General features: G+C 47.2%; 1 protein-coding gene across 1 annotated transcript in view; it reads left to right on the forward strand.

The window, feature by feature from the left end:
* LOC135891455 (cholesterol 7-desaturase nvd-like) overlaps positions 1-11,785 on the forward strand; it is a 44,181-nt gene extending 32,396 nt beyond the window's left edge. Inside the window, exons 3-7 of the mRNA XM_065419010.1 lie at positions 173-351; positions 3,633-3,758; positions 4,116-4,235; positions 8,371-8,547; positions 11,624-11,785. Coding sequence (XP_065275082.1) covers positions 173-351; positions 3,633-3,758; positions 4,116-4,235; positions 8,371-8,547; positions 11,624-11,785 — 764 coding nt within the window. The remainder of the gene's footprint in view (positions 1-172; positions 352-3,632; positions 3,759-4,115; positions 4,236-8,370; positions 8,548-11,623) is intronic.
* Positions 11,786-26,191: the final 14,406 nt, after the last annotated feature.

Below are 26,191 nucleotides of genomic sequence, written 5' to 3' on the forward strand. Positions count from 1 at the left end.
CCTTCTGCATTGTCCTGTAAGAGCGTTCAGCTCCTATACAACCAGTACAAGAGATGCTGGGCGGCACTAATGTCCTCTGTTAGGACTCTGCCTCTCTGTGCCGTTTGCTGTAGCTCAGGGCATTAGACTTGGCACCATCTGCTCTGCACTAACCTCTTTCTCCCCTCCGCAGTGCCAGACTTTGCAAAGATTAAAACATGGCCCTCCTGTGAAATAAACGGAATGATACTTGTCTGGTATCACTGTGATGGTGTCGATCCAGCGTGGACTGTCCCAGAGCAGGAAGAGATCACCTCCAAGGAGTGGGTGTATCGTGGCCACACAGAACATTTTGTCAATGCACACATTCAGGTAGGAGACTTCTACTACATCTGGTCAGACTCTGGGTAATGCTGTGGGTTTTTGTGCTCTGGAAATTGTACCCTACTGTGATAAATAAAGGGGGGGGGGAGCTCCCTTTGATGGACACCCAGCCAGCCAGTTAGCTGTAAAATCCCTTTTGGTAGCTGTTCTTTACTTGCTTACCTGTAAAGGGTTAAAAAGTCCCCCAGGTAAAGGGGAAAAAAGTGGGCACCTGACCAAAAGAGCCAATGGGAAGACTAGAACTTTATGAAATTGGGGGAAAAAACTTTCCCTTTGCCTGGTGTTCTTTCTGGGCTGCAGGGACACAGAGCAGCAATGCTATAAGCAGGAATGCTGTGTAAGGTTTGAACCAGGTATGAAAAATTATCTTCCATACCTAGAAGGAATCATTTGGATAGAGAATGTTGAGATAAACGCGGTCAGGTTATTTCTTTATTTTGGCTTGTGGATCTCCTCTGTGCTAACCCCAGATGCTAACCTTTAAGCTGAATCCCCAAAAAGGCTATTTTGGGTGCTTAAATTTTGGAATTGCTCTTTTAAAATCTAGCAAAAGCCTAAGTTCCAGATGTATTTTCTTTCTTTTTGTTTTTAATAAAATTTACCTTTTTTAAGAACAGGATTTGAATTGTTGTGTCCTAAGAGGTTTGTGCCTATGCTGTTTCATTAGCTAGTGGCAACAACTAATTTCCTTTGTTTTCTTCTCAGCTCTTCCCTGGAGGGGAGTGAAGGGGCTTGAGGGAACCCCACAGGGAGGAATTCCCAAGTGCTCCTTCCTGGATTCAAGGGTTTTTTTTGCATTTGGGTGGTGGCAGCGTTTACCAAGCCAAGGTCAGAGAGAAGCTGTGACCTTGGGAGTTTAATACAAGCCTGGAGTGGCCAGTATTAATTTTTAGAATCCTTGCAGGCCCCCACCTTCTGCACTCGAAGTGCCAGAGTGGGAATTCAGCTTTGACACCTACCTAAAACAGATGAGGACTCCAGCTCTGCCAATCACTAGCACGAGCACTGTAGTTTACAGCTTTGAAACTTTCCCTCTTAAATTTTGACCCTTGCATGGTTAAGAAAGGGAGGAGCTGGTAGAACACTTAGCAAATGGTCTTAGCTCCATATCAACTGTTTTCTCCTGGAGCCCAGTGCAGGCAAAACTCCCATTGACTTCAGTAGGAGCTCTGCCTATCATGCATGATCCAGCCACTCAGTTATAACAGCTAGTGCAGCCATGTGGATGTGGCTGGAGATGTTAAAAGAAACTCAAGGGAGTTAGGCACCCAAATGCATACCAAGGGGATGTGTGCCCAACTCCTTAAGGCTCCTCTGAAAATCTCAGCCCAGGGCAAGACTTGACCATTTCCCTTCTTCTATTAAATGGTACTTGGAAATAAACACAAGCTCTTGGTGTGACAGTTGCCTATCTCAGATGGCCCAATTCACGTGGCCATAAAACATTTATACAACCTGTCTCTAACCTGTATCCCTCGGAAATACACTGCCCGCCTTGTTTCTTAACTGGAACTGTCAGTAACTCTTTTCAGATGACTGGTGTCAGACTGACTCTTGTGGCATGTGCCCAGGACAAGTCAATGGAAAGAACAGCCTTTATCGTGGAGACTCCATTTTGCTGTTCTGTAGTTAAACTCTATTGGCCTCCGCACTTAAAGCAGGAATTCAAGCGCTTCGTTATGTACCGAGAATGCAGCATGAGCTCCCCAAACGTAGGGCATGTGCTCTCTGACTGTAGAAAGGACAATCTGAGAATTGACAAGTGAATCTGTTAATTTAGTTTGACTTAAAAATGAGTTGATTATAAAAGGATCCTCTAAGAAATGTACACCTACCGGCAAGAGGTTTCTCTTCTGAATGATCCTAAGTCCCGAATAACACAGATGCTTCAAACTTCCCTTAGTTAAACGCACTGAAATCTTGTGCATACAATACATTTGAAGAGACTTTAATGGTTGATGGTAACTCTTTTGCTATTAATCTTCATAACAAAGTTTTTTCTTCAGCCCGAGCTGACAAATGTTCTGCTACACAGAATTCCACACAGAATTGTCTCTCTCAAAATGGCTGCCATTTCCCATTGCTCTCCATGGAAAGGAGGACACAGGCCGCTCTTAGCAAAAATGGTGATTAGCAGGGTTCTTACTGGAAACAATGGGAGGCAGTGGCCACTTTGAAAGAGGGCATCTTAACTGAGAGTTGTCAGGCCTCTGTCTGACTGAGAACAATGAGAGATGGCAGCCATTTTCAGTAAGGGGGAATTCTTTGAGTTTTTATGTACCAGCCTGTGCTGACACTTCTATTTATGAAAATTAAGGGTCAAAATTACTGTTAATCCAAAGCATTTCTTTCCCAAAGCTACCTGTGTCCACTCAACAGAGAAGTGGAAGTGTGTGCATGAAAACATGAGGCATAATGTGAGCTTTGGGGCAGGGTGTGCACGGGACTGTAGGGGGCAAGAGGGAGGGAGAATTTGGGAGCAGAATGCTGGGGTGTACACCCCTGTTGGCTTTGCACTGCTCTGCGAGTGTAAATCAACTCTACACTCTGCTTACTTGGCTCATATATTCCGGCTGCTGTGTGCTACTCCAGAGCGGGTTAACGCAGCTGGCAAATATTAGCTTGTTACAAGTTTTTGCTAAAGAGACACTCAGTGGGCAGGGGTGGCCTCAAACTGATTGTTAACAATTGTTAAATCTACTCTGGGAGCACACATGCTAAAAGGCTTTGCTCACAATAATATGGTCACGGTGTGGTGCTGGGTTAGGGCAGAGCCGGAGTGGGTGCCCTCACTGCATTTCCAGACCTTAACATGTTTGGGTTTCTTTCAGCTTAACCTCAGCTCTGCCTTTATCGGGTTCATGATGCTCGGTCTTAGGATAACTGCAACATCCCAGTAAAAATTTACCCTAAATTACTAATATATACGAAACCTTAATTCCATCTCCATGTTGTCTATCTGGAAGTGTTGTGATTATGGCTACCAAATAGCTAAATGCTGTACACCCTGCTAGTCTGTGCTACGACACCCCATCATGTACCCACATGTTTGTCTCATCCATCCATTATGTCTTGTCTTTTAGATATTAAACTCTCTGGGGTAGGACCTGTCACTGTCATGTCTGTACAGTGCCTGGGGCCGTGGGGCTCAACCTCGCAGTGTCCCTGTAAAGATATAGTGCGTGTATCTGAATGTCCAGCTAACTTGGAACAAATTAACTTGTATTGATGGTGTCTGTCTGGTAACAGTTAGTGTTCCCCACATGCAGGAAATCCCTGAAAATGCTGCAGATTTTGCTCATCTAACTTTTCTGCACGAACCAGTTTTTATGAGTGGAGTTGACCTGAGATACACACACTCCAAGCTGTGGGAGTCTGTGAAGCACTGCTGGAAGGTAAAAGGATCAACTGAACACATTTATTCTATCGGAGTCACTGAACTGACGTGCAAGTCCAGTTCAAGCTTTCCTTTGCTTCAGAGTTTTCCATAACTTTTGCCTTTCTCTCCTCTCAGACACCCTTATGGTCGGCTTGAGCACCCTTCTCCTGTCTTGCACTCACTTGGCCTCAACCCTCCAGCCATGCTTTCTTGTATGATGCCTCCTTAGAAATATGACCAGCCTCTTCCCTTTCCACCTTCACTTCAGATATTCTAGAACATGCTCAAACTACAACGGTCTTACCCCATATGTCTTGTTTTGTACTTTTCCCCATTGCTCTAGACTGAGTCACTTCTTCTCAATCTCTTGTAGGGTGAATGGCAGCCTGAGCCAGAACCCAACAAGCACTGTTCCCGGTTAATGGTTAAACACAGTCTAACAGTGTTTGGAAAGCACTTCTCCTGGATGGATTTCGCAGTTCGAGCCAGACAGGTAGGTAACACATGTCACAAAACAGTACTCACAAGTACCAGGAACAAAGGAAGTTCTAGTGATTAAAGGGCACAATGAAGTGTAGTCTGGGCTCTCTCAGAAACTTGCTTAGGTTTTAGCTAAGTAATGTGACTTCCCTGTGCCACAGTTACAAGTCTGCGAAAAGAGAGGTAAGCTGGGCGCAAGCAAACATTATGCATTTTCATACATATCTCCAGGGGCAGAACACGACCATGGGGAACTGATGCATGTAGAGAACTCTGTGCTGAGGATTGAAGATGCAAAGCATTAGCAACACCAGGAAGAGAAACAACCCTAGAGTGATTGGGTTTGTTTCTGTCTAAACTTATGGAAGAAATTGATGGTTTGCATGGAACAGTGGGGAAGTTCTACAGGACTGAAGAGAAGCTAATGTGCCAATATTTAAAAAGGGTAAATGGGATGACCTGAGTAATTATAGGCCAGGCAGGTTGACCTAGATCCTTGGCAAAATAATAGACTGGCTAAGATGGGACTTGATTAATAAAGTTTTAACGGATGGGAATAAATACCAGTCAACATGAGTTGATGGAAAATAGATCCTGTCTTGTTTGTCATGAAGTTGATGGATTTCCACTCCATACGGCTAAATTTCTAACGTGTTTGTTTTTAATGAGATTACAAGTTTGGTTGATGTGTTGCTTTAATAGACATCTGTAAAGCCTTTGACTTGGTATTATGTGACATTTTGATTAAGAAATTGCAATGATACAAAGCAGCATGGCACAAACGAATACAAAACTAGGTCTCAGCTGTAATTATAAATGGGGACTCCTCATCGAACGGGAGTGTGGCTCCACAGGAACTGGTTCTTGGCCCTACTCTCTTTAACATTTTTATCAATGACCTGGAAGAAATCATATAATTACTGATAAAGTTTGCACAAGACACAAACATTGGAATGGTAATTAAGGAAGAGGACAGATCTCTGATACAGAGCAATCGAAATCGCTTGGCAAGCTGGGCACAAGCAAAAAATATGCACTTTAATGTCAAGTCCCACATCTAGGAACAAATGTCGGCCATACTTACAGGATGGGAGATTCTATCCTGGGAAGCAGCGACTCTAGAAAAGATTTGGGGGTGGGGGGGTGGATAATCAACTGAACATGAGCTCCCAGGGTGACACTGGGCTAATCTGAACCTTGGATATATAAACGGGGAAATCTCAAGGAGGAGCAGAGAGGTGATTTTATCTCTGTATTTGGCACTGGTGCCACCGCTGCTGGAATCCTGTGTCCAGTTCTGGTGCCCACAGTTCAAGGACTTCAATAAATTGGAGAGGGGTCAGAAAAGAGCCATGGGAACGATTAGAAAACATGCATATAGGAAGAACGGATGGGAGCTCTAGGGGCCGGGCCTGGAGGGGAGGGGGAAGAACAACGTGGATAATTGAGGTGGGGGCTGGGGTGGAAATAATTAGAATTTGAGGTCTGAGGAGAAGCGGGAAACCCCGCACCATACACACTGTCAGGGAGCCAAAAAGAGTGGGCCAAAATCACCTTCCTTAATACAGTTGGGAGAGCAGGCAACACTGGCTGTTGTCTACGCACACACTGGGGTGGGGGGAGTGTAGGACAAAAATCAAGGCCAACCAAACAACTCAATGTAAATGTTTTTTCTTAACCCCCACTTCCCAAAAAATCTCATGATTCTTGGGGGTGTGACCCATGATTTGGGAATAGTTGGGGTTGGCCATACTGCTTCCAGGCTTACGAGCTATTCCAGCTACACTGCACAGGCTTCACTAATTGCAACGCTCTATAGCTTACGTTTTGTCTTGGTAGAGTCACTATTAAGAGGCTCCTGTTCCATTGCAAACAGGCTCTATGCACCCCTGGAGTTTGGGTGCAGACTTCCCTTAGTGGAGGCAACGGCACCCTCGGAAGAGCCAGCTGCTGATTAAAATGCTTGGCTCATATTCTTACTCCTCTTATGAGGCCTTGCTGGAGGGACTCTTCCTGTTAGGCAGCAGAGGGATGCGCCCAGTGTGTGGTGAATGGCCGGTACAGTCGTCTCCAGCCAAGGAAGCGCGAGGAGAGCCTTGCGGTAGGGACTTGCTAATGGCCCTGACTAGACTGAGAAACAAGCTCTTTAGCAAATGTTAACAAGTGTTAAGACAAGTGGCTGTACATCCCACTTGGCACCTCCTGCAGAAAAGGGGATCAAAATGGGTCTCACACCCATCTTTGAAAGATATAGGGGCGGGGTGAGGTAATATCTTTTATTGGACCAGCTTCTGTTGGTGAGCGAAAGAAGCTTTGAGCTTAAACAGAGCTCTGCCTCAGGTCTGGGAAACGACCCTACACAGGGATAAAACACAGTTTTTCTCCCAGACAGTCATGGTTAGCAACACCTGGATGGCCAACCCAGCCTCTGCCTCTTCCTAATTTAGCCCAAAGGCCAAGGGGCAGAGAGCGGGCTCTTGCGAAGCCTGGAGCAGGGCAACTGAGAAGAGCTGGCTCGGAGGCTGAAGCGTAGTTGGGCTCTAGGCACAGGATTCTGGGCACCTGGTTCCAGTTTGGGCTTTACATTTATCTTTAGGACTTTGTTACAAAGCAGGAAAAATCAACCCACCCAGAACTCTTATGTTCATCTACTTCCTTGTTCCATGCACGTGGCGTTTGCTCCTGGCTAGGGGCACTTGTGGCTCAAGGGTCGGTCCTGGGGCCGGTTTTGTTCAATATCTTCATTAATGATCTGGAGGATGGCGTGGACTACACCCTCAGCAAGTTTGCAGATGACACTAAACTGGGAGGAGTGGTAGATACGCTGGAGGGTAGGGATAGGATACAGAGGGACCTTGACAAATTAGAGGATTGGGCCAAAAGAAACCTGATGAGGTTCAACAAGGACAAGTGCAGAGTCCTACACTTAGGACGGAAGAATCCCATTCACTGTTACAGACTAGGGACTGAGTGGCTAGGCAGTAGTTCTGCAGAAAAGGACCTAGGGGTCACAGTGGACGAGAAGCTGGATATGAGTCGACAGTGTGCCCTTGTTGCCAAGAAGGCTAACGGCATTTTGGGCTGTATAAGTAGGGGCATTGCCAGCAGATCGAGGGACGTGATCATTCCCCTCTCTTCAACATTGGTGAGGTCTCACCTGGAGTTCTGTGTCCAGTTTTGGGCCCCCACACTACAAGAAGGATGTTGAAAAATTGGAAAGAGTCCAGCGGAAGGCAACAAAAATGATTAGGGGTCTGGAGTGCATGATTTACGAGGAGAGGCTGAAGGAACTGGGATTATTTAGTCTGCAGAAGAGAAGAATGAGGGGGGATTTTATAGCTGCTTTCAACTACCTGAAAGGGGTTCCAAAGAGGATGGATCTAGATTGTTCTCAGTGGTAGCAGATGACAGAACAAGGAGCAATGGTCTCAAGTTGCAGTGGGATGATTTAGTTGGGATTGCTCCTGCTTTGAGCAGGGCGTTGGACTAGATGACCTCCTGAGGTCCCTTCCAACCCTGATATTCTATGATTCTATGAGGCTTGTGACTAAGGAAAAAAGCGTGTATGTGAATAGGAACAGACAATGGGTGTCCTGGGGGAGAGACGTGGGCAGGTGAGACCAGCCAGCAACGTCAGCTCCCTGGCTCTCTCCTCCAGCTCGGGCTGCACTAACTGGAGCCATTTGCTGTGGTTCCCCAAGGGCCCAGGGCACTCTGCCTCTGCCCTTTCAGCCCAGACAGACGCTCGACTTCATGGGGCGAGCTGGGAGTTAGCTATGCCCACCCCTACCTGACTGGGGGCATCCCCAGCTGGGGACTTGGGGATGGCACCACCTGAGCAGCATAAAGAGAACCACACAGGGCAGAGAATCTGCCCCTAAATACAGGCTGTGACCCCTGGACCTGGGAGAAATATGTTCAGCCCATAGGCAGTGAGGATTCCCCTCCTCCCCCCGCCCCCCCCCCGGGTGACTAGACAGCAAATGTGAAAAATCGGGATGGGGTGGGGGGTAATAGGAGCCTATATAAGAAAAAGACCCAAAAAATTGGGACTGTCCCTATAAAATTGGGACATCTGGTCACCCTACTCCCCGCCCCCCAGCCTTCCTGAGTGAAGGGAATGAGCTGACTTCCTTCTCTGTCTGAAGGTGGGGCCGGGGCTGGTCTACCTGACCTTTGAACATGCTTTCCTGGGCCGTGGGATCATTCTGCAGAGCGTGACGCCGGTGGAGCCGCTCCTGCAGCACGTTGTCCATAGGATCTATTACCAGCGAAACATGCCGGCGGTGATCCCCAAATTCATTCTGAAAGTGGAGTGTGTTCAGGTAAGCCACAGGGTACGGCTGCACCGCGAGCTGGGCTGTGACTCCCATTGGGAGGCAACTTACCCACAGTAGTTCTGATCAAGCCAGTGTGCTAAAACGAGTGTAGCGCGGCAGCAGGGGGATGGGGGGGCGTCTGAGTCTGCGCCTGTCCAGGACACTGGTACGTACTCAGAGTAGCTAGCCCCTCCCACAGCGCGCGCCAAGGCTACACCTCTGAGTGAGCTAGTGCACAGACGTCTCTCAAGATGGGAATTATCCCTCCCCCTCCCCCATCACGATGTGCAGATGTACCCAAAGAATTGCTTCTAAAGGGGGCTGCTGTAAGAACTGCCAAGCCACTTGCTGTCTTGGAACCAGCTGCTTTCTGTGGCACTCGGCGCTGCAGTGTCTGGGCTTGGATTACAAGTAGTGCTAGTTCCCCTGTGCCTCCAACCTTTGGTAATGCTGCAGGAGCCAGGCCAGGAGGCTGAATGCTAAAGGCACCAGGAGCTGGCCGGCAGCAAAGCTGCCCCTTGGTGCATTTCTTGGGTGTGTCTGGCTTAGGCTTCCACAGATGTGGCAGGAGTGAAGGCCAGAGGCAAGAATGGCTTGCCCCACCCCCTCAGTGCTCTGAAAGCCCATGGGATTTAGGTGCCTACCCCTCCCTTGGGCCAGATAAAATGTTCTGGACAGCTACAGCTGGCCTCCAAAGGCCTCAGGGAAGCTGTTGCTGAAGGCAGGGGGGGCACTAGGTATCCGGCACCCAACACTGCAAATGGGAGTGGGGAGCAGGCTGGGGCAGATCCCAGGCATTGCACACTGCCCTAGCCTGCCTTGTTCACAAGCAAGGCAGCACCGTGCTGCACTCGCTGAAATTTCCACCAGCTTTCGCAGTTAATCCCAGGACCGTATTTGGCAGTAGCTGAGCCAGTGGCCAGGGCCTGGATGACCACAGAAGTCCTGCATCCTGTATCAGGGACCCCAGGGGTGTCCGGCTAGGTGAAGAATAGCAGTTTCTGGGCTTTGTTGCTGTTGGGAATCCTTGATGAGAGGAGACCCTCCCCCACCTCAGATCACATTTGCTGAGCAAGGGGAGGTCTGAGGGTGTAATTTGGGCTCCACCAGCTCCTTCCAGGGCTTCACAACCCTTGGTGCTGGGTACTGGTGTTTTGATGCCTGTATCACAACCCCCAGAGCAGTGACAGAGGGCATTGCTACTATCTGGGACCTCTCTGACCGGGGACTAGAACCCTGCCAGGGCCTGCAGCCCTTTCAACAGCAGCTTCAGGTTCGCAACATCCGAGGCAGCTGAAGGAACCAGCGGCGGAAGCAAGGTGCTCTCAGGTGGAGAGTACGTGATGGATGGCAAAGGCCCAATTTAGTTTTGGTAGCCTCTAAAAACCCCACCTGAGCTCAGAGCCCCTTCCTGAGACCGCCATACCTCTCTGTCAGCACACACTGCACCAAGAAAGCCTCTTGGCACTACTCAGCTAGGCGGGACTGGCGACTCCCCCTCTCTGCAGGGCCTGCTCCAGGCACCAGCTTACCAAGCAGATGCTTGGGGCAGCCACTTCGGAGAGGGGCGGCACGTCCAGCTGTTCAGTGGCAATTTGGCGGATGGTCCCTCACTCCTGCTCGGAATTGCTTTTTTTGTTTGTTTGTTTGGCTGCTTGGGGCGGCCAAAACCCTGGAGCCGGCCCTGCCTCTCTGGCAGAGGCTTGCCAGTCCCTGCCAACAATGGGCCTTGGCATTCCCTCAATGACTTATTCCCCGCAAGGCCTGGATCCAGTTTACAGCTGGTTGTGCACCCTGGATGAAAGCTGCAGCCTGTTTGCTCTGACTTGCCATGGTAGCTCTGCCAGGGGAGGGGGGCGTTTTCTAGGCTGGGAGCAGCCCTCTCTGTCAAGGGTCCAAGCATGCTACAAGTGCAAACGTCAGACCCTGCATGTGTTACTAAGGTGTATGAGCAACACTAGTCTCTCCAGTGGCTGCACTGCAAATTGAGCTCCATTAATCTGAGGGCTGGGTGGAATTTAAGTTATGAGTCTTACCCTATAAAGCCCTTCATAGTTAGGAGCCTAGACATGAGCGTGCCTCTCCCAGCGAGCTCCTGCTACCCGCCTGACAAGCTCAAACCCTTGACTTGGATCATCCTCTATCTTAAAGGGAAGGCACTGCTTTCAGGGTATTTTCTACCATGAGGGAAGCTGCTCTTAAAAAAGGCCTCCCATGTTGGGCTGCCAGAGGCCTTGTACCCTTCTGCGGTTCCTGTGGATGGGTACATATGGTGTGTTGCAGAGTTGTTAAAAGGCCCCATACATGGCTAGATTAGCCCCACACCAGCTTGGTGGTAAAATATTTAGTCTGGAAAGGTAAACGCTATCGTTCAGCACCTGGAGCCTATGAGAGGTGCTAAAAATAAACTCTTCTCCTAAACTTTGAACAGTGCTAAGGGGCGATGCCTCCAGGATAACAGAAATGTTGAAAGATCCCAGGTGAACCCAAAAAAGGATTTTGATAAAGAAAATTGGGCAGCAAGGAGCCCTATTAATCCCTGAAGTTCTCCCAAGCTTGTCTGGTGAGGATGCAGGGAGTTAATGTGGATGCTTCACACAACGCACAGTCAACCGTGGAACTCCTTGCCAGAGGATGTTGTGAAGGCCAAGACTATAACAGGATTCAAAAAAGAACTAGATAAGTTCATGGAGGATAGGGTCCATCAAAGGCTATTAGCCAAGATGGGCAGGGATGGTGTCCCTAGCCTCTGTTTGCCAGAAGCTGGGAATGAGCGACAGGGGATAGATCACTTGATGATTACCTGCTCTGTTCATTCCCTCTGGGGCACCTGACAGGATACTGGGCTACATGGACCTTTGGTCTGACCCAATAGGGCCGTTCTTATGTTCTCTGTGGCTAATAAACACTCAAACCACAGTGCCAGCAAAAGCTGAATACTTGAGCTTGCTTCAGAGCCCGTGGGATCGCTAGAAACACTAATGTGCGGTACTGGTAGCATCACCAGTGGCTTGGTAGCATGAATGAGCCCCTAGTTCAAAGTTCCATGTATTTACAATGATTCTGTTTCTTCTCCCCCCAGTTTGAACGGGATATCATGATCTGGAACAACAAGCAATATCTGTCTAAACCACTGCTGGTAAAAGAAGATTCCGCGATCCAAAGGCACAGACGCTGGTTTGCTCAATTCTACAGTGAGAACAGCACTAGATTCACTTTCCAAAAGGGTGGAGTGGACTGGTGACGTTCATGTGCTCAAAAGACGTCAAATGGCTGCATCCCTTTCTCGCCCATGAGAAGGGCAGTCAAGCGCATAGCAAGTTAATAAAGCTGCATTTCTGGATTTTCAGTGGCACAGTTGGGCGAATCTGCAGTACAAGTAAAACTCTCTAGTTCAATACTTCTAGCTGGCCAAGCGTAGTGTCTGCCATGTAAGGCTGGGCAAATCTAGTAAGTGTTGTGTAGGCTTTGCGGTCATAACTGAGCTGTAGTACTGGGGGCTCCCCATCTCCAATGGGAAAACGAGACTGACAGAATCCCCTCAAGAAATCATCTATGCTTTGCAGGTTTTGTTACTCAGGGACAATTGCATGAAACCCCGATCCTTAGGTGCTGCAGGGCTCACGTGCTCCTATTCTCTAAAGCTGTCATTTGACATCTGTTCCTCCTCCCCACAGCACGTCACGATGGCAAACCTGGATTGTTACCATGGATGAGGAATAGGCAGGGTCACTCTAAGGAGCAGATGGTCTGTTCTCTTGCTAATGTACTTAGAAACTAGCAAGGGAGCAACAGCAATGGTCAGGGCTGGCTATAGATGGTCCCTGATGGATTTCTACAGGAGTTTTACCAAGGAGTTTATCAGCTCCTGAACAGATCTTAATGGAAATATAGCATCTAATGAAGATGGGAAGTAATTTTCCTGATTGTCTTACAATGTAAGAATGTAAAAACCAAACTTTTTGTGCAAAGATTAGTTCCTCCTGGAGTAATGTGTATGTGGATAGTAACAACTGACTGAACACCAGCAAGGACTTGTTTAGACAGCTATGTACTCATCTGGGGCAAGTGCAGAGAGTGCTGACATACTGTGCAATCAGCATTTAGTATGTGTATGAAAACTGATCTCTGCTGGTCTGGCTAAAAACTGCTCTAATTTCCATTGTGCTTTGTTCCTTAGTAGTATAAATAGATGGACCAACTTCTGCCTTGACTTACAACCTCTAGACTCCTGTTTGCTCCAGGTAAGTCAGGGCAGAATTTGGTGATCAGACTGTAATGTAGTTACTCTGTGCTCATAGCCATCAAAAACCACCGTACAGCGCACAGAACTGTTGGGAGCTTCCAAGCTAGGCCGCACCGTGCTGGAGCTGATTGACGTCGTCTGCTATACAGATCGCTTGTGCCAAACAAAAGAAGGGGGTTACAAAGCATTCTGCGAACCTGCCCGCGTGTATCTTGTAAATTCTGCACTTTACTGAGCCTTTTGTTTTTGCACTAAACCATAAAACAATGTTAACCAGTGAGCCAGAGGCCTTTCCCTCACAGGAGTTTCTCTAGTCCCACACTTGTTACTGTGTGAACTGCTTAAACTAGTCCCTTAACGTCATAGTCTCGAGGGAGTTGTGTGGTCCGTTGGGGGGAGTGGCTCCTCCCCTTCCGGGTCTGTGGGCGGCCAATCCGCCCCAGTACAGGTAGTATTTACTTCATTGTCTGCGAGGGGGGCTACAGCCATAGAATCGCCATGGCATGGGGTCGCTCATCACCTAAATGCTGAAGCAGGCCTGTACTACATGGCATAGCAATGTCAAGTCGGCTAGTTAACCCCCGGCAAATGTCTGGCTCTCTGGTGTGACTGAGCTTGTACTAATAGGGACGGGTGCCACAAAGGGGTTACAAGAGTTAAATACGTCTTGGAAGAATTACCTCTGGGTGGTACCAGGAGGAGGCTAATTGTAGGAGGCTGAGTTCTTCTTTGGCTCACACATCACCCAGAGAAGTGTTCACAAGTGGCACCAGTTTCATCTCGTTGGTGAAAATTCTTTCTACAACGTGAAATGGGCTTTTGTTTTGATCCTTGCCTTTACTGGTAGACTCTTTATAGTTACTATTTTTATACTACAAAGGTTTCATAAAAATGTATAGAATAAAAATATACAAAGTGTTAACGTGACTCGTCATTCTCCAGAGGTCCTGGGAAGAACTCTCTGCTTTTTAAACTAGCAGCACTCAGCTGAGCTTTACCTATGGCTTCCTTGGGGTGGATGAAATTTGGAAAAGAGACGACCAAGGGGGGATATGATAGAGGTCTATAAAATCATGACTCGTGTGGAGAAAGTAAATAAGGAAGTGTTATTTACTCTTTCACATTACACAAGAACTAGGGGTCACCAAATGAAATTAATAGGCAGCAGGTTTAACACAAACAAAAGGAAATATTTTTTCACATAATGCATAGTCAACCTGTGGAACCCCTTGCCAGAGGATGTTGTGAAGGCCCTTAAAGGCTACCAGGCAGAGGTTGTTGCCACTGAGCTTGGACAAGATTATCACAGCAACTTCCTTGGGAACCCGTGCTGCAGATATGCTGCACATGGAAGGCCTGGAAGCTTTTCATGCTCTGGTTCATGGAAAAGTATTGGGAGTTGAGTCTGGGCCCAGTCATCCCAGATGGATGGGACAAGTGGGGGGAAGGGGCAGAGTGGTGTGGGGCTCTGGGTGGGGCTTCAGGTGGAAAGGGCGGAATAGGAGGCGAGACCGCAGGTGGAAGGTGTGAGGAGGGGACCCCCAACTTGCTCAGGCCTAGAGCCCGTGAAATCTTAATCCACCTCTGCCTAACAGCCAGCACCTGCTCTTTGCTTTCTCTCCAAGGGCTATGACCAGTGTATTGCCAGCAGTTACAAGTTACCACCCAGCTCTTCCTAAGCAAGCCCATTTATTCTTAAGGTAAAAGCATTAGAGAGAAAAATATGTAAAAACAATAAAAAATGCTAGGTGCATGCTAAAAACTTACCAGAGGTTACCCATAAAAGTCTTTTGCAAACGGAGGCAGCTAACGGGATAGTTTCAGAGAGCGTAGCTGCAGACTTTCTGGTGAGTGGTGTGTTTGTGGGTTGTTTTGTTTGCTCTCTCTGTATGGGCTGTGTACCCTCAGGGTATGTCTACACTGCAATTAGACACCCGTGGCTGGCCTATGCCAGCTGACTCAGGCTTGCGGGGCTCAGGTTAAGGGGCTGTTTAATTGCAGTGTAGACGTTCGGGCGCAGGGTCCTAGCGTCCAGGCTCCAGTGCGAATCTGAATATCTATACTGCAGTTAAATAGTCCCTTAGCCCAAGTCACCTGGGACTGCCCAGCCATGGGTGTATAACTGTAGTGTAGACATAGCCTGAGTAAGCAATGGAGAGAGGTTCTGTTTGTTGGTGCCTTGGTAAAGGCCCAGAGGCTCTGACCCTTGGAGCTCTGAACAGCTCAGCTCTTTGAAGGCTCTGAGTGGTTAATCACTCCCTGATGGTGAGGGGTGGAGCTGAGCTGATCTACGCAGGAAGGCTTGGTATAAAAAGTCACTTGCCAGGTGAACTCAAGAGCCATGAACAGAGGCAGCTCACAGGAGTGTTCTGGAGGAAGTTGAGAGAGGAAATGTGAGAGGCTTTCCTTCCAGGTTCAGCTCTTCATGTGATTCCATGATGGCCAGCAATGGAACAGTGGTGGTGACCTGCAACAGATGTGCCGTGTTTTCTTTTCTGTCTGAAACCAGAAAGGACTTCATGTGCATGAATTGCAAGTAGTTGGTTGTGCTGGAGGAGACGATTCTTGGATCGGAGGGGCAAGGCAAGACACTGCTGAGAATCTGAGGAGCTGAGGAGTTCCTAGACAGCCAGGTTTGGGAAACACAAGTACCCCAGGTTCAAGGAAAAAAGAAGCTGGCCACCAAGGAATCGGAGAGAGAGGAATCCAGAGAAGAGGCCGAGCAGTTTGTAAGCACCAGAGGCAAGTGGTCACAGCAGCATTCTACACGTCTGGAGAGAGATGAGGATAGGCAGGCTGTGGCCACCAGAGAGAAGAGGACCAGGAATTTCACAGAGCTAGAAATTTCCAGTCGATACCAGGCCCTCAACATGGAAACTGTGGAAGATGCCTCTCAAGATCCAGCTAGTCAAAGGGAACTGAGAGCTGTATGGGACACACCTCTGGATGGCAGCTGTAAGCAAATCAAGCTTGCTCACAAAGAGTTCTCCAACAGTCCAAGGAAGATAGACGATCCTTGTTGGGGATTCAATACTCAGAAGAATCGAAAGAACATTATTCAAGGGATAGGTGGACCACAGGACAGTGTGCTGCCTTCCTGGAGCCAAGATACAAGACATCACGCAAAGATTAGATAGGCTTCTGAAGTCGACTGGAAAGGATCCATTGGTGATGGTTCATACTGGCACTAATGACACTGTGTTGCAGGATATTTGACTGAAGAACGAGAATGTCCAAGCAAACTTCTTTGAGATCCTTCTGGTCCCGCAAGCAAAGGCAGAAGATTCTGGAAGTGAACCGCTAGCTAAGTAAGTGGTGGAGCGTTTTGGTTTTGTGGAACATTGGACCATCTTCTACAAGGGGAGGTAGCTGTATTGTTTGGATGGCCTCCACTTCAACAGAAGGGGGAACCAGTCTTCTTGGGGACAGGCTGGCTAGAGTAGTTGGGTGAGCATTAAACTAATAACAAAATGGGATTGTAAAAGAAGGGAAGATTTGAGCACTGAATTAGCGCAAAATCAAGATGTTGAGAACAAAATTAATCAAGGAACCAAAGGAAATGAAGAGGAGAAATTCTTTAATTGCCTATACACCAAAGTTAGGAGTTTTTATGGGCATTAATTTGATCTAGTTGGTATTACTGAAGCGTGGTGGGATGATTTACACAACTGGAATGTTAAAATCAATTATTATAACCTATTACGAAGGATCAAGTGGGGAAAAGGGGAAGGAGAGTGTCACTCTATGTCAAAAATGGTATTGCCTGTTTCCGAAGCACTGATAACTCAGAAGGAAATTATCTTGAATGTTATGGATCAATGTCCTAACAGATAAAGCACAAAATGGGGTATTAGTTGGTGTTTGCTACAGACTAGAGTCCTGTGCGGGATTCATCCTGCCCCGCAATACCCACTTCCACTCGTTCCTGCTATTATGTCAGCAAGTCCTGCGAGACCCATGGGATCCTGGTCCCATGCAGGACTCGAGTACTGACCACCAAATCACACTAGGGATCTTATGCACCTAGGTGTAATGTGTAGGAGAAAAGCTGTGTGATAGTGGGGAACTTCAATTTGAATGACATATGAACCATAGAAATGTAGGGCTGGAAGGGAACTCAACACAACAACAGGTCCAGCCTCCTTTGCTGAACCTAATTGCCTTCTATGATGAGATAACTGGCTCTGTGGATGAGGGGAAAGCAGTGGATGTGTTATTCCTTGACTTTAGCAAAGCTTTTGATACGGTCTCCCACAGTATTCTTGCCGCCAAGTTAAAGAAGTATGGGCTGGATGAATGGACTGTAAGGTGGATAGAAAGCTGGCTAGATCGTCGGGCTCAACGGGTAGTGATCAATGGCTCCATGTCTAGTTGGCAGCCGGTTTCAAGCGGAGTGCCCCAAGGGTCGGTCCTGGGGCCGGTTTTGTTTAATATCTTTATTAATGATCTGGAGGAGGGTGTGGACTGCACTCTCGGCAAGTTTGCAGATGACACTAAACTGGGAGGCGTGATAGATACACTAGAGGGTAGGGATCGGATACAGAGGGACCTAGACAAATTAGAGGATTGGGCCAGAAAAAACCTGATGAGGTTCAACAAGGACAAGTGCAGAGTCCTGCACTTAGGACGGAAGAATCCCATGCACTGCTACAGACTAGGGACCGAATAGCTAGGTAGCAGTTCTGCAGAAAAGGACCTAGGGGTCACAGTGGACGAGAAGCTGGATATGAGTCAACAGTGTGCTCTTGTTGCCAAGAAGGCTAACGGCATTTTGGGCTGTATAAATAGGGGTATTGCCAGCAGATGGAGGAACGTGATCGTTCCCCTTTATTCGACATTGGTGAGGCCTCATCTGGAGTACTGTGTCCAGTTTTGGGCCCCACACTACAAGAAGGATGTGGAAAAATTGGAAAGAGTCCAGCGGAGGGCAAAAAAATGATTAGTGGTCTGGAGCACATGACTTATGAGGAGAGGCTGAGGGAACTGGGATTGTTTAGTCTCCAGAAGAGAAGAATGAGGGGGGATTTGATAGCTGCTTTCAACTACCTGAAGGGGGGTTCCAAAGAGGATGGAGCTCGGCTGTCCTCAGTGGTGGCAGATGACAGAACAAGGAGCAATGGTCTCAAGTTGCAGTGGGAGAGGTCTAGGTTGGATATTAGGAAACACTATTTCACTAGGAGGGTGGTGAAGCACTGGAATGCGTTACCTAGGGAGGTGGTGGAATCTCCTTCCTTGGAGGTTTTTAAGGCCCAGCTTGACAAAGCCCTGGCTGGGATGATTTAGTTGGGAATTGGTCCTGCTTTGAGCAGGGGGTTGGACTAGATGACCTCCTGAGGTCCCTTCCAACCCTGATATTCTATGATTCTATGAAGCAAGGCCAAGAAAACCTAGACCATCCCTGACCATAGGCGCCGACTCCATGGGTGCTCCGGGGCTGGAGCACCCACGGGGAAAAATTGGTGGGTGCCCCACCCCCTCGCCCCAGCTCACCTCCGCCTCCTCCGCTGAGCGCACCGTGGCTCCGCTTCTCCCCCTAGCTCCCACCTAGCTGTTTCACGGTGGCAAGCGCTGGGAGGGAGGGAGGACGAGGGGGAACACGGCATGCTCGGGGAAGAGGCGGGACTGGGGGGGGTTGGGAAAGGGGTCCAATAGGGGCAGGGAGGAGGCGGAGTTGGGGCGGGGACTTTGGGGAAGGGGTTGGAATGGGCGTGGGGACGGTGGGGAAGGGGTGGAGTCAGGGCGGGGAGGGTTGAGCACCCACCGGCGTCAGGAAAAGTTGGTGCCTATGTCCCTGACAAGTGTTTGTCTAACCTCCAGTGATGGGGATTCCACAACTTTCCTTTGGAGCCTGTTCCAGAGTTTAAATACCCTTCTAGCTAGTAATTTTTTCCTAATATCTAACCTAAATCTCCCCTGATTAAGCCCATTCTTCTTGTCACTCTTTCAGTGGCCATAGTGAACAGTTTAGCACCATTCTTTTTATAACGGCCCTTAAATTAACATATTTGCAGACTGTTGTCAGGTTCCCCCTCCGTCTTTTTTTTTCAAGACTTAACATGCGCAGGTTTTTTTAATCTTTGCCCACAGCTCAGGTTTTCTAAACCTTTTATCATTTTTGTTGCTCTCCTCTAGACTCTCTCCAGTTTGTCGTGTAGAGGAGCGGACTCACCCCTGCGGCGCCTCCTGCTGGTGACTTCCGGGAATTAGCTCTTCCAGCGCCCTCTGCAGGCTGGTGGTCCGCCTGTCCTTCAGCCCCCGTGTCCCTCCCGGACCTCGGTGCCCTTTTATCTGGGGTGCTGCCCCCTGGCAGTACACCCCTCAGTACTAGGGTCTCCCCTCCCCGGGGAACCCCCACCCACTATCCCTACCTCACCTCAGAATAAGGCCACTGCCAGTCACCAACTAGCCCCCACTCCCTGGGGCAGACTGCAGTATAGGCCACTCATCACAGGCAAGGTTGGGTTTGGACCTGCTGCCTTGGCCTACCCATGGGCTGCCCTCTGCAACCCAGTACCCCTTGGCCTCCTACTAGGCCGCAGCCTGGGGCTTTCCAGGCTGGAGCTCCCCAGCTCCTCAGCCTGTCCCCAGCCCTGCTCCACTCAGGTACTCTGGCTCTAGCTCGCTGCAGCCAGGCCCTTCTCCCTCCCAGCCTTTTTATACAGGCCCAGCTGTGGCTGCTTCCCCAATCAGCCCAGCTTTTAGAGCTGCAGCCCTCTGCCAGGGCTGTTTTAAGCCCTTCCAGGCAGGGGCGGGGGCCCACCCCGCTACAGTCCACATCTTTCCTAAAGTGTGGCTGGAGGTCTCATACTGCTAGTATTAGCCTTGGAATTTCTAATTATTATAGATGACAATTTCTTAACTCAAAAAGCGTTTCATCCAACACAGGGGAATTCTGTAAAGAGAAGGTAAAGTGGTCACTTGATTATAATCTATAAATACCTACACGGGCAACTAATATTTAATAATGGGCTCTTTAATCTAGCAGAGAAGGTCTAACACAATCCAAAGGCTGGAATTTGTAATTAGGCATACATTTTTAATATTGAGGATAATTCACCGTTGGAACAACTTACCAAGGATCATGGTGGTTTCTCCCTCAATGACAATTTTTAAATCAAGACTGGATGGTTTTCTAAAAGCTGTGCTCTAGGGATTCTTTTGGGGAAGTTCTCTGGTCTTTGTTCTACAGGAGCTCAGACCAGATGATCACATTGATCCCATCTGTCCTTGGAATCTATAAATGTATAACCCTTGGGCAGAAGCTCCTGTCCATTTGCTGGATCAGAAAGAAGCCCTGAGTCAGTTTAAACACAGCCTTTTTATATCAAAAGCCTTCCTTTGTTAGCCCCTGGAAAACCCAGTTTGAACCAGTATATGCAAGTCTCTCCAGGCTCTCTGGAGGTGGTTGAGTGATTCACGTTGATCACCCACCACTGTTCTTAATCCCTGGCAGAGCTGTAGCAACCCTCTCCCTGTGGCGGTACATGCAATGCCTGGCCTTCAGTGCTACATAAGCCATTCAGATGCTTAATACAATATGGTCTCCAAAGGTATTACATGTGGTTGCAATGGCTGTTACAGCCATCTCTATGGAGATTTACAAGAAGAATAGCCTGGGCCTGAAGCTCGTCTGTCCCTGTGCACTCTGGTTAAGACAGTGGATAGACTGAAGAGCCAGGAGAAGTGCAGGGAGAGAAAACAGGAGACTTGAGGGATACAGAGGAAATACATTTAGAAAATATGGTGAGGGAGGATGGAGGGGACAAGTAGAGCAGGAATACAGAGGGAGACAAACTTGGGCTAGGGGAGGGAGAGGGACAGAGTGGCAGCTGCTTCCATCACAAGGGAAACAAGGGGTAATCTATTGGCGCTGGCCTAGCAATCAGCAAGGAGGCCTGCATTATTAGGTGTGCATGTAAGGTCCAAGCAGCACTCATCAGCTGAGCTGGTCTCTGTGGACATGTCTACACAGCACAAGGGAGAGAATCTCCCAGCCCGGGTCAATAGACTTGGGCTTGTGGGGCTCACTCACACTCGCACTCTGAACGCAGCTGTGTAGATAGCACTTGGAAGTTGTGGCTCATGCTGGAACTCAGGCTCTGAAGTCAGGGCAGGGGGTTTCAGTTAGGTGCACAGCTTTGAAGGCCAATAGGATTTTGGTGCCTAACTCCTCTGGGCACTTCTGAAATCCCCAGCCAGTGTGTATTACTCACTCCTGTGAGCTCTGCAGAGCCAACATAGCTATGGGAGAGGGAGCTGAATTATCTTCCTACCTGTGCATCCTCACCAGAATGGTTCTCTACAGTCAGTCAAAGACTGGTAAGATACAGCTGGGCAGTGCTGGCTAATGGATTGCACAGGTGTCACTGTGGGCCTAATCTGAAGACAGTGTGGTTAAAGGTGCAGCACTGAAGGCAGAATTTCTCCTGCAGGATCTTTATTACTGGAGATGGAAAGAACCCATGATAAGTCCAGGCATGACTTAGAAAAACACTTGTAAGCCTATTTGAGATGTCTCATCGAGAGACAATAACTATAGAAAACCACAAAGCTACTTTTAGGGCATATCTACATGACAGTATGTACAGTGGCACAGCAACATCATTGGGGGGGGGGGGGATAGCTCAGTGGTTTGAGCATTGGCCTGCTAAACCCAGGGTTGTGAGTTCAATCCTTGAGGGGGCCACTTGGGGATCTGGGGCAAAATCAGTACTTGGTCCTGCTAGTGAAGGCAGGGGGCTGGACTCGATGACCTTTCAAGGTCCCTTCCAGTTCTAGGAGATGGGATATCTCCATTAATTATTTATTTATTTAACATGGCTGCAGCTGTAGTGTAGACGCTTCCTACATGGACAGATGGGGCTTTTCCATCAATGTATAGAATGCACCTCTCTCAGAGGTGGTAGCTACGTTGACGGAAGAAGCCTTCCGTTGACCTAGCTGTGTCTACAGTGGGGGGTTAGGTTGACCTATGTTGCACTGTATGTGAAATTTTTCACAGCCCTGATCAATGTAGCTAGATCAACCTAAGTTTTAGGGGTAGCCCAGGCCTGAGCCTTTCTTCAGTGTACACTCTTACTTTAATAAGAACATAAGAACGGCCGTACTGGGTCAGACGAAAGTTCCATCTAGCCCAGTATCCTGTCTTCTGACAATGGCCAATGCCAGGTGCCCCAGAGAGAACGAACAGAACAAGTAATCATCAAGTGATCCATCCCTGTCGCCCATTCCCAGCTTCTGGCAAACAGAGGCTAGGGCCACCATCCCTGCCCATCCTGGCTAATAGCCATTGATGGACCTATCCTCCATGAACTTATCTAGTTCTTTTTTTAACCCTGTTATAGTCGTAGCCTTCACAACATCCTCTGGCAAGGAGGTTGACAGGTTGACTGTGCGTTGTATGAAAAAATACTTCCTTTTTGTTTTAAACTTGCTGCCTATTCATTTCATTTGGTGACCCCTAGTTCTTGTGTTATGAGAAGGAGTAAATAACATTTCCTTATTTATTTTCTCCACACTATTCATGATTTTATAGACCTCTATCATATCCCCCCTTAGTTGCCTCTTTTTCAAGCTGAAAAGTCCCCATTTTATTACTCTCTCTTCATCTGGAAGTCGTTCCAGACTCCTAATCATTTTTGTTGCCCTTTTCTGAACCTTTCCCAATTCCAATATATCTTTTTTGAGATGGGGTGACCACATCTGCATGCAATATTCAAGATGTGGGCGTACTATGGATTTATAAAGAAGAAATATGATATTTTCTATCCCATTCTGTTCGCTTTTTTGACTGCCTCTGCACACTGTGTGGACATCTTCAGAGAACTATCCACGACTCCAAGATCTCTTTCTTGAGTGGTAATGGCTAATTTAGACCTCATCATTTTATATGTATAGTTGGGATTATGTTTTCCAATGTGCATTACTTTGCATGTATCAAATACATCTGCCATTTTGTTGCCTGCTCACCAAGTTTTGTAAGACCCTTTTTCAGCTCTTTGCAGTCTGCCTGGGACTTAACTATCTCGAGTAGTTTTGTATCATCTAAAAATTTTGCCACCTCACTGTTTACCCCCTTTTCCAGATCATTTATGAATATGTTGATTAGGACTGGGCCCAGTACAGACCCCTGAGGGACACCACTATTTACCTCTCTCCTTTCTGAAAACTGACCCTTTATTCCTACCCTTTGTTTCCTATCTTTTAACCAGTTACCAATCCATGGGAGGACCTTCCCTCTTATCCCAGGGCAGCTTCCTTTGCTTAAGAGTCTTTGGTGAGGGACCTTGTCAACGGCTTTCTGAAAATCTAAGTGCACTATATCCACTGGATCACCTTTGTCCACATGGTTGTTGACCCCTGTGACGTTGCACTCTCTCTATATATATGGAAATTTGCACTCTCAATGTTTATGGAAATATGCTTATGAGTGTAAATATGACATAACTGGAATATGCTTTGTGCTAGATATGCCATGTAACATATATTTGCAAAGGTTATGATCTACTGAATATATTCATCCTATTCATATGCATGTATCATTTTTATATCTGAAGTTATGAGCGTTGGCTCTATGCTTGTATTTGAAATGTTTGCTGTAGGAAACACATAAAGGAGGTTTGGCCAATATATTGTGAAGGGGCTATTCAAGTAATTGGGACTACTTAACTAACAATGGACTTTGGGAGACGCCAGTCCACATCTGAGCTTTCCTGGAAACGTTCAAACTAACATGTAAACAATGGCGTCGGCCTGCAAAAAGCTGAATCATTCATGGACATGTGACTTGCCCAGGTGGCTACAAACTCCATCTTGTTGCTGTGATTTTGCACAGAAGAACAAAAGGGTTTCCGCCCACAAGAGAGAAAATATAAAAGACCCTGGAAACCCCTTCATTTTGTCTTCAGCTGGATCAAGAGATGGCCTCTCCACCCCAAAGAGATGCCGGAAAGAAACTGGAACAAAGGACTGCAACTATGAGGGTGTGAGTGATTGCTGGACCATAAACTACAATGTTGGTCTGAAAAAGATTGTACCTGAAAATAACATCTAGGGTGAGAAGTTAGTATTTGTAACTAGATCCTTAGTGTATTAAGTTAGCCTTGTGTGTTTTGTTTTATTTTGCTTGGTAACTTACTTTGTTCTGTTATTACCTGAAACCACTTAAATCCTACTTTTTATACTTAATAAAATCACTTTTGTTTATTAATTCACCCAGAGTAAGTAATTAATACCTGGGGGAGCAAACAGCTGTGCACATCTCTCTATCAGTGTTATAGAGGGCGAACAATTTATGAGTTTAACCTGTATAAGCTTTATACAGAGTAAAACGGATGTATTCGGGGTTTAGGCTCCCAGAAAGACTGAATACTGGGTGCTGGGAAAGTCCCTGTTAACTGAGAAGCCCCTGGGCTAAGTGAATCGTAGTTTCTGTAAACTGCAGGGGGGCGTGGCCCAACCTCTTGGTCTGTGCTGGAGCTGACTGGTGTGTCTAGCTCAGCAAGAGGGGAGTGGAGGGAAGCCTTCTCTGGCAGGGGGGTTTGTTCTCAGTGGTATCCCAGCACATCTAGTGACTGTCTTGAGGGAGTTTCTGTGACCCAACCCATCACAACCCCCTCAAAGAATTCTAGTAGATTGGTGAGGCATGATTTCCCTTTACTAAAACCATGTTGATGCTTCCCCAGCAAATTATGTTCATCTATGTGTCTGACAATTTTGTTCTTTACTATAGTTTCAAATAGTTTGCCCCGTACTGAAGTCAGGCTTACCAGCCCTGTAATTGCCGGGATCACCTGTGGAGCCCTTTTTAATAATTAGCATCACATATCCTCCAGTCATTTGGTACAGAAGCTGATTTAAATGATAGGCTACAAACTAGAGTTAGTAGTTCTGCAATTTCACATTTGAGTTCCTTGGGTGAATACCATCTGGTCCTGGTGACTTATTACGGTTTAGTTTATCAATTTGTTCCAAAACCTCCTCTAATGACACCTCAATTTGGAACAGTTCCTCAGATTTGTTACCTAAAAAGAATGGCTCAGGTTTGGGAATCTCCCTCACATCCTCAGCCATGAAGACTGATGCAAAGAATTCATTTAATTTCCTTGCAATGGCCTTATTGTCTTTGAGTGCTCCTTTAGCATCTCGATCGTCCAGTGGCCCCACTGGTCGCTTAGCAGGCTTCCTGTTAATGATGTACTTAAATTTTTTTTTTGCTATTACTTTTTGAGTCTTTGGCTAACTGTTCTTCAAATTCTTTTTTGGTCTTCCTAATTATATTTTTACACTTCATTTACCAGAGGTTATGCTCCTTTCTATTTTCCTCACTAGGATTTAACTTCCACTTTTTAAAGGATGCCTTTTTGCCTCTCACTGCTTCTTTTACTTTGTTGTTTAGCCACGGTGGCACTTTTTTGGTTCTCTTACTATGTGTTTTAATTTGGGGGATACATTTAAGTTGAGCCTCTATTATGGTGTCTTTAAAAAGTTTCCACGCAGCTTGCAGGGATTTCACATTTGGCGTTGTACCTTTTAATTTCTGTTTAATTAACTTCCTCATTTTTGTGTAGTTCCCCTTTCTGAAATTAAATGCTACAGTGTTGGGCTGCTGTGCTGTTTTCCCTGCCACAGGGATGTTAAATTTAATTATATTATGGTCACTATTACCAAGCGGTCCAGCTATATTCACCTTGGACCAGATCCTGTGCTCCACTTAGGACTAAATCAAGAATTGCCTCTTCCCTTGTGGGTTCCAGGACTAGCTGCTCCATCATTTAAGATGTCAAGAAACTTTATCTCAGCATATCTTCCTGAGGTGACATGTACCCAGTCAATATGGGGATAGTTGAAATCCCCCATTATTATTGAGTTTTTTATTTTTATAGCCTCTCTAATCTCCATGAGCATTTCACAGTCATTATCACCATCCTGGTCAGGTGGTCAGTTATATATCCCTACTGCTATATTCTTATTATTAGAGCATGGAATTACTATCTATAGACATTCTTTGGTACAGTTTGGTTCATTTAAGATTTTTACTTCATTTGATTCTATGCTTTCTTTCACATATAGTGTCACTCCCCCACCAGCACGACCTTCTCAGAACTACACTGAGGTCCCAGGTTGGAGTGGGTGGTCTGACATGTGGGAACAGGTTTCCCATGCCCTTAAGGAATCTGCATGTTGTTGGGTGGGGGAATACTGAGCATCCATCCACTGGATGGTGGAAGACCATTATGGTCGCTAGATGTACTTTAAGTGAGCTAAGAGAGAAAGCCCAGACCTTTTGCAGTCTCCAATATAGTCTAGAATCAAAGGGAGGGAGGGAGGAAGATGTCGGGTCCACTTGTTTGGAATTGCACCAAATTTAGAATCGTTTCCATTTCTGTAGGTAAGAACGACGAG

Source organism: Emys orbicularis, chromosome 18, assembly GCF_028017835.1.
Source record: "Emys orbicularis isolate rEmyOrb1 chromosome 18, rEmyOrb1.hap1, whole genome shotgun sequence".
Lineage (NCBI taxonomy): Eukaryota > Metazoa > Chordata > Testudines > Emydidae > Emys > Emys orbicularis.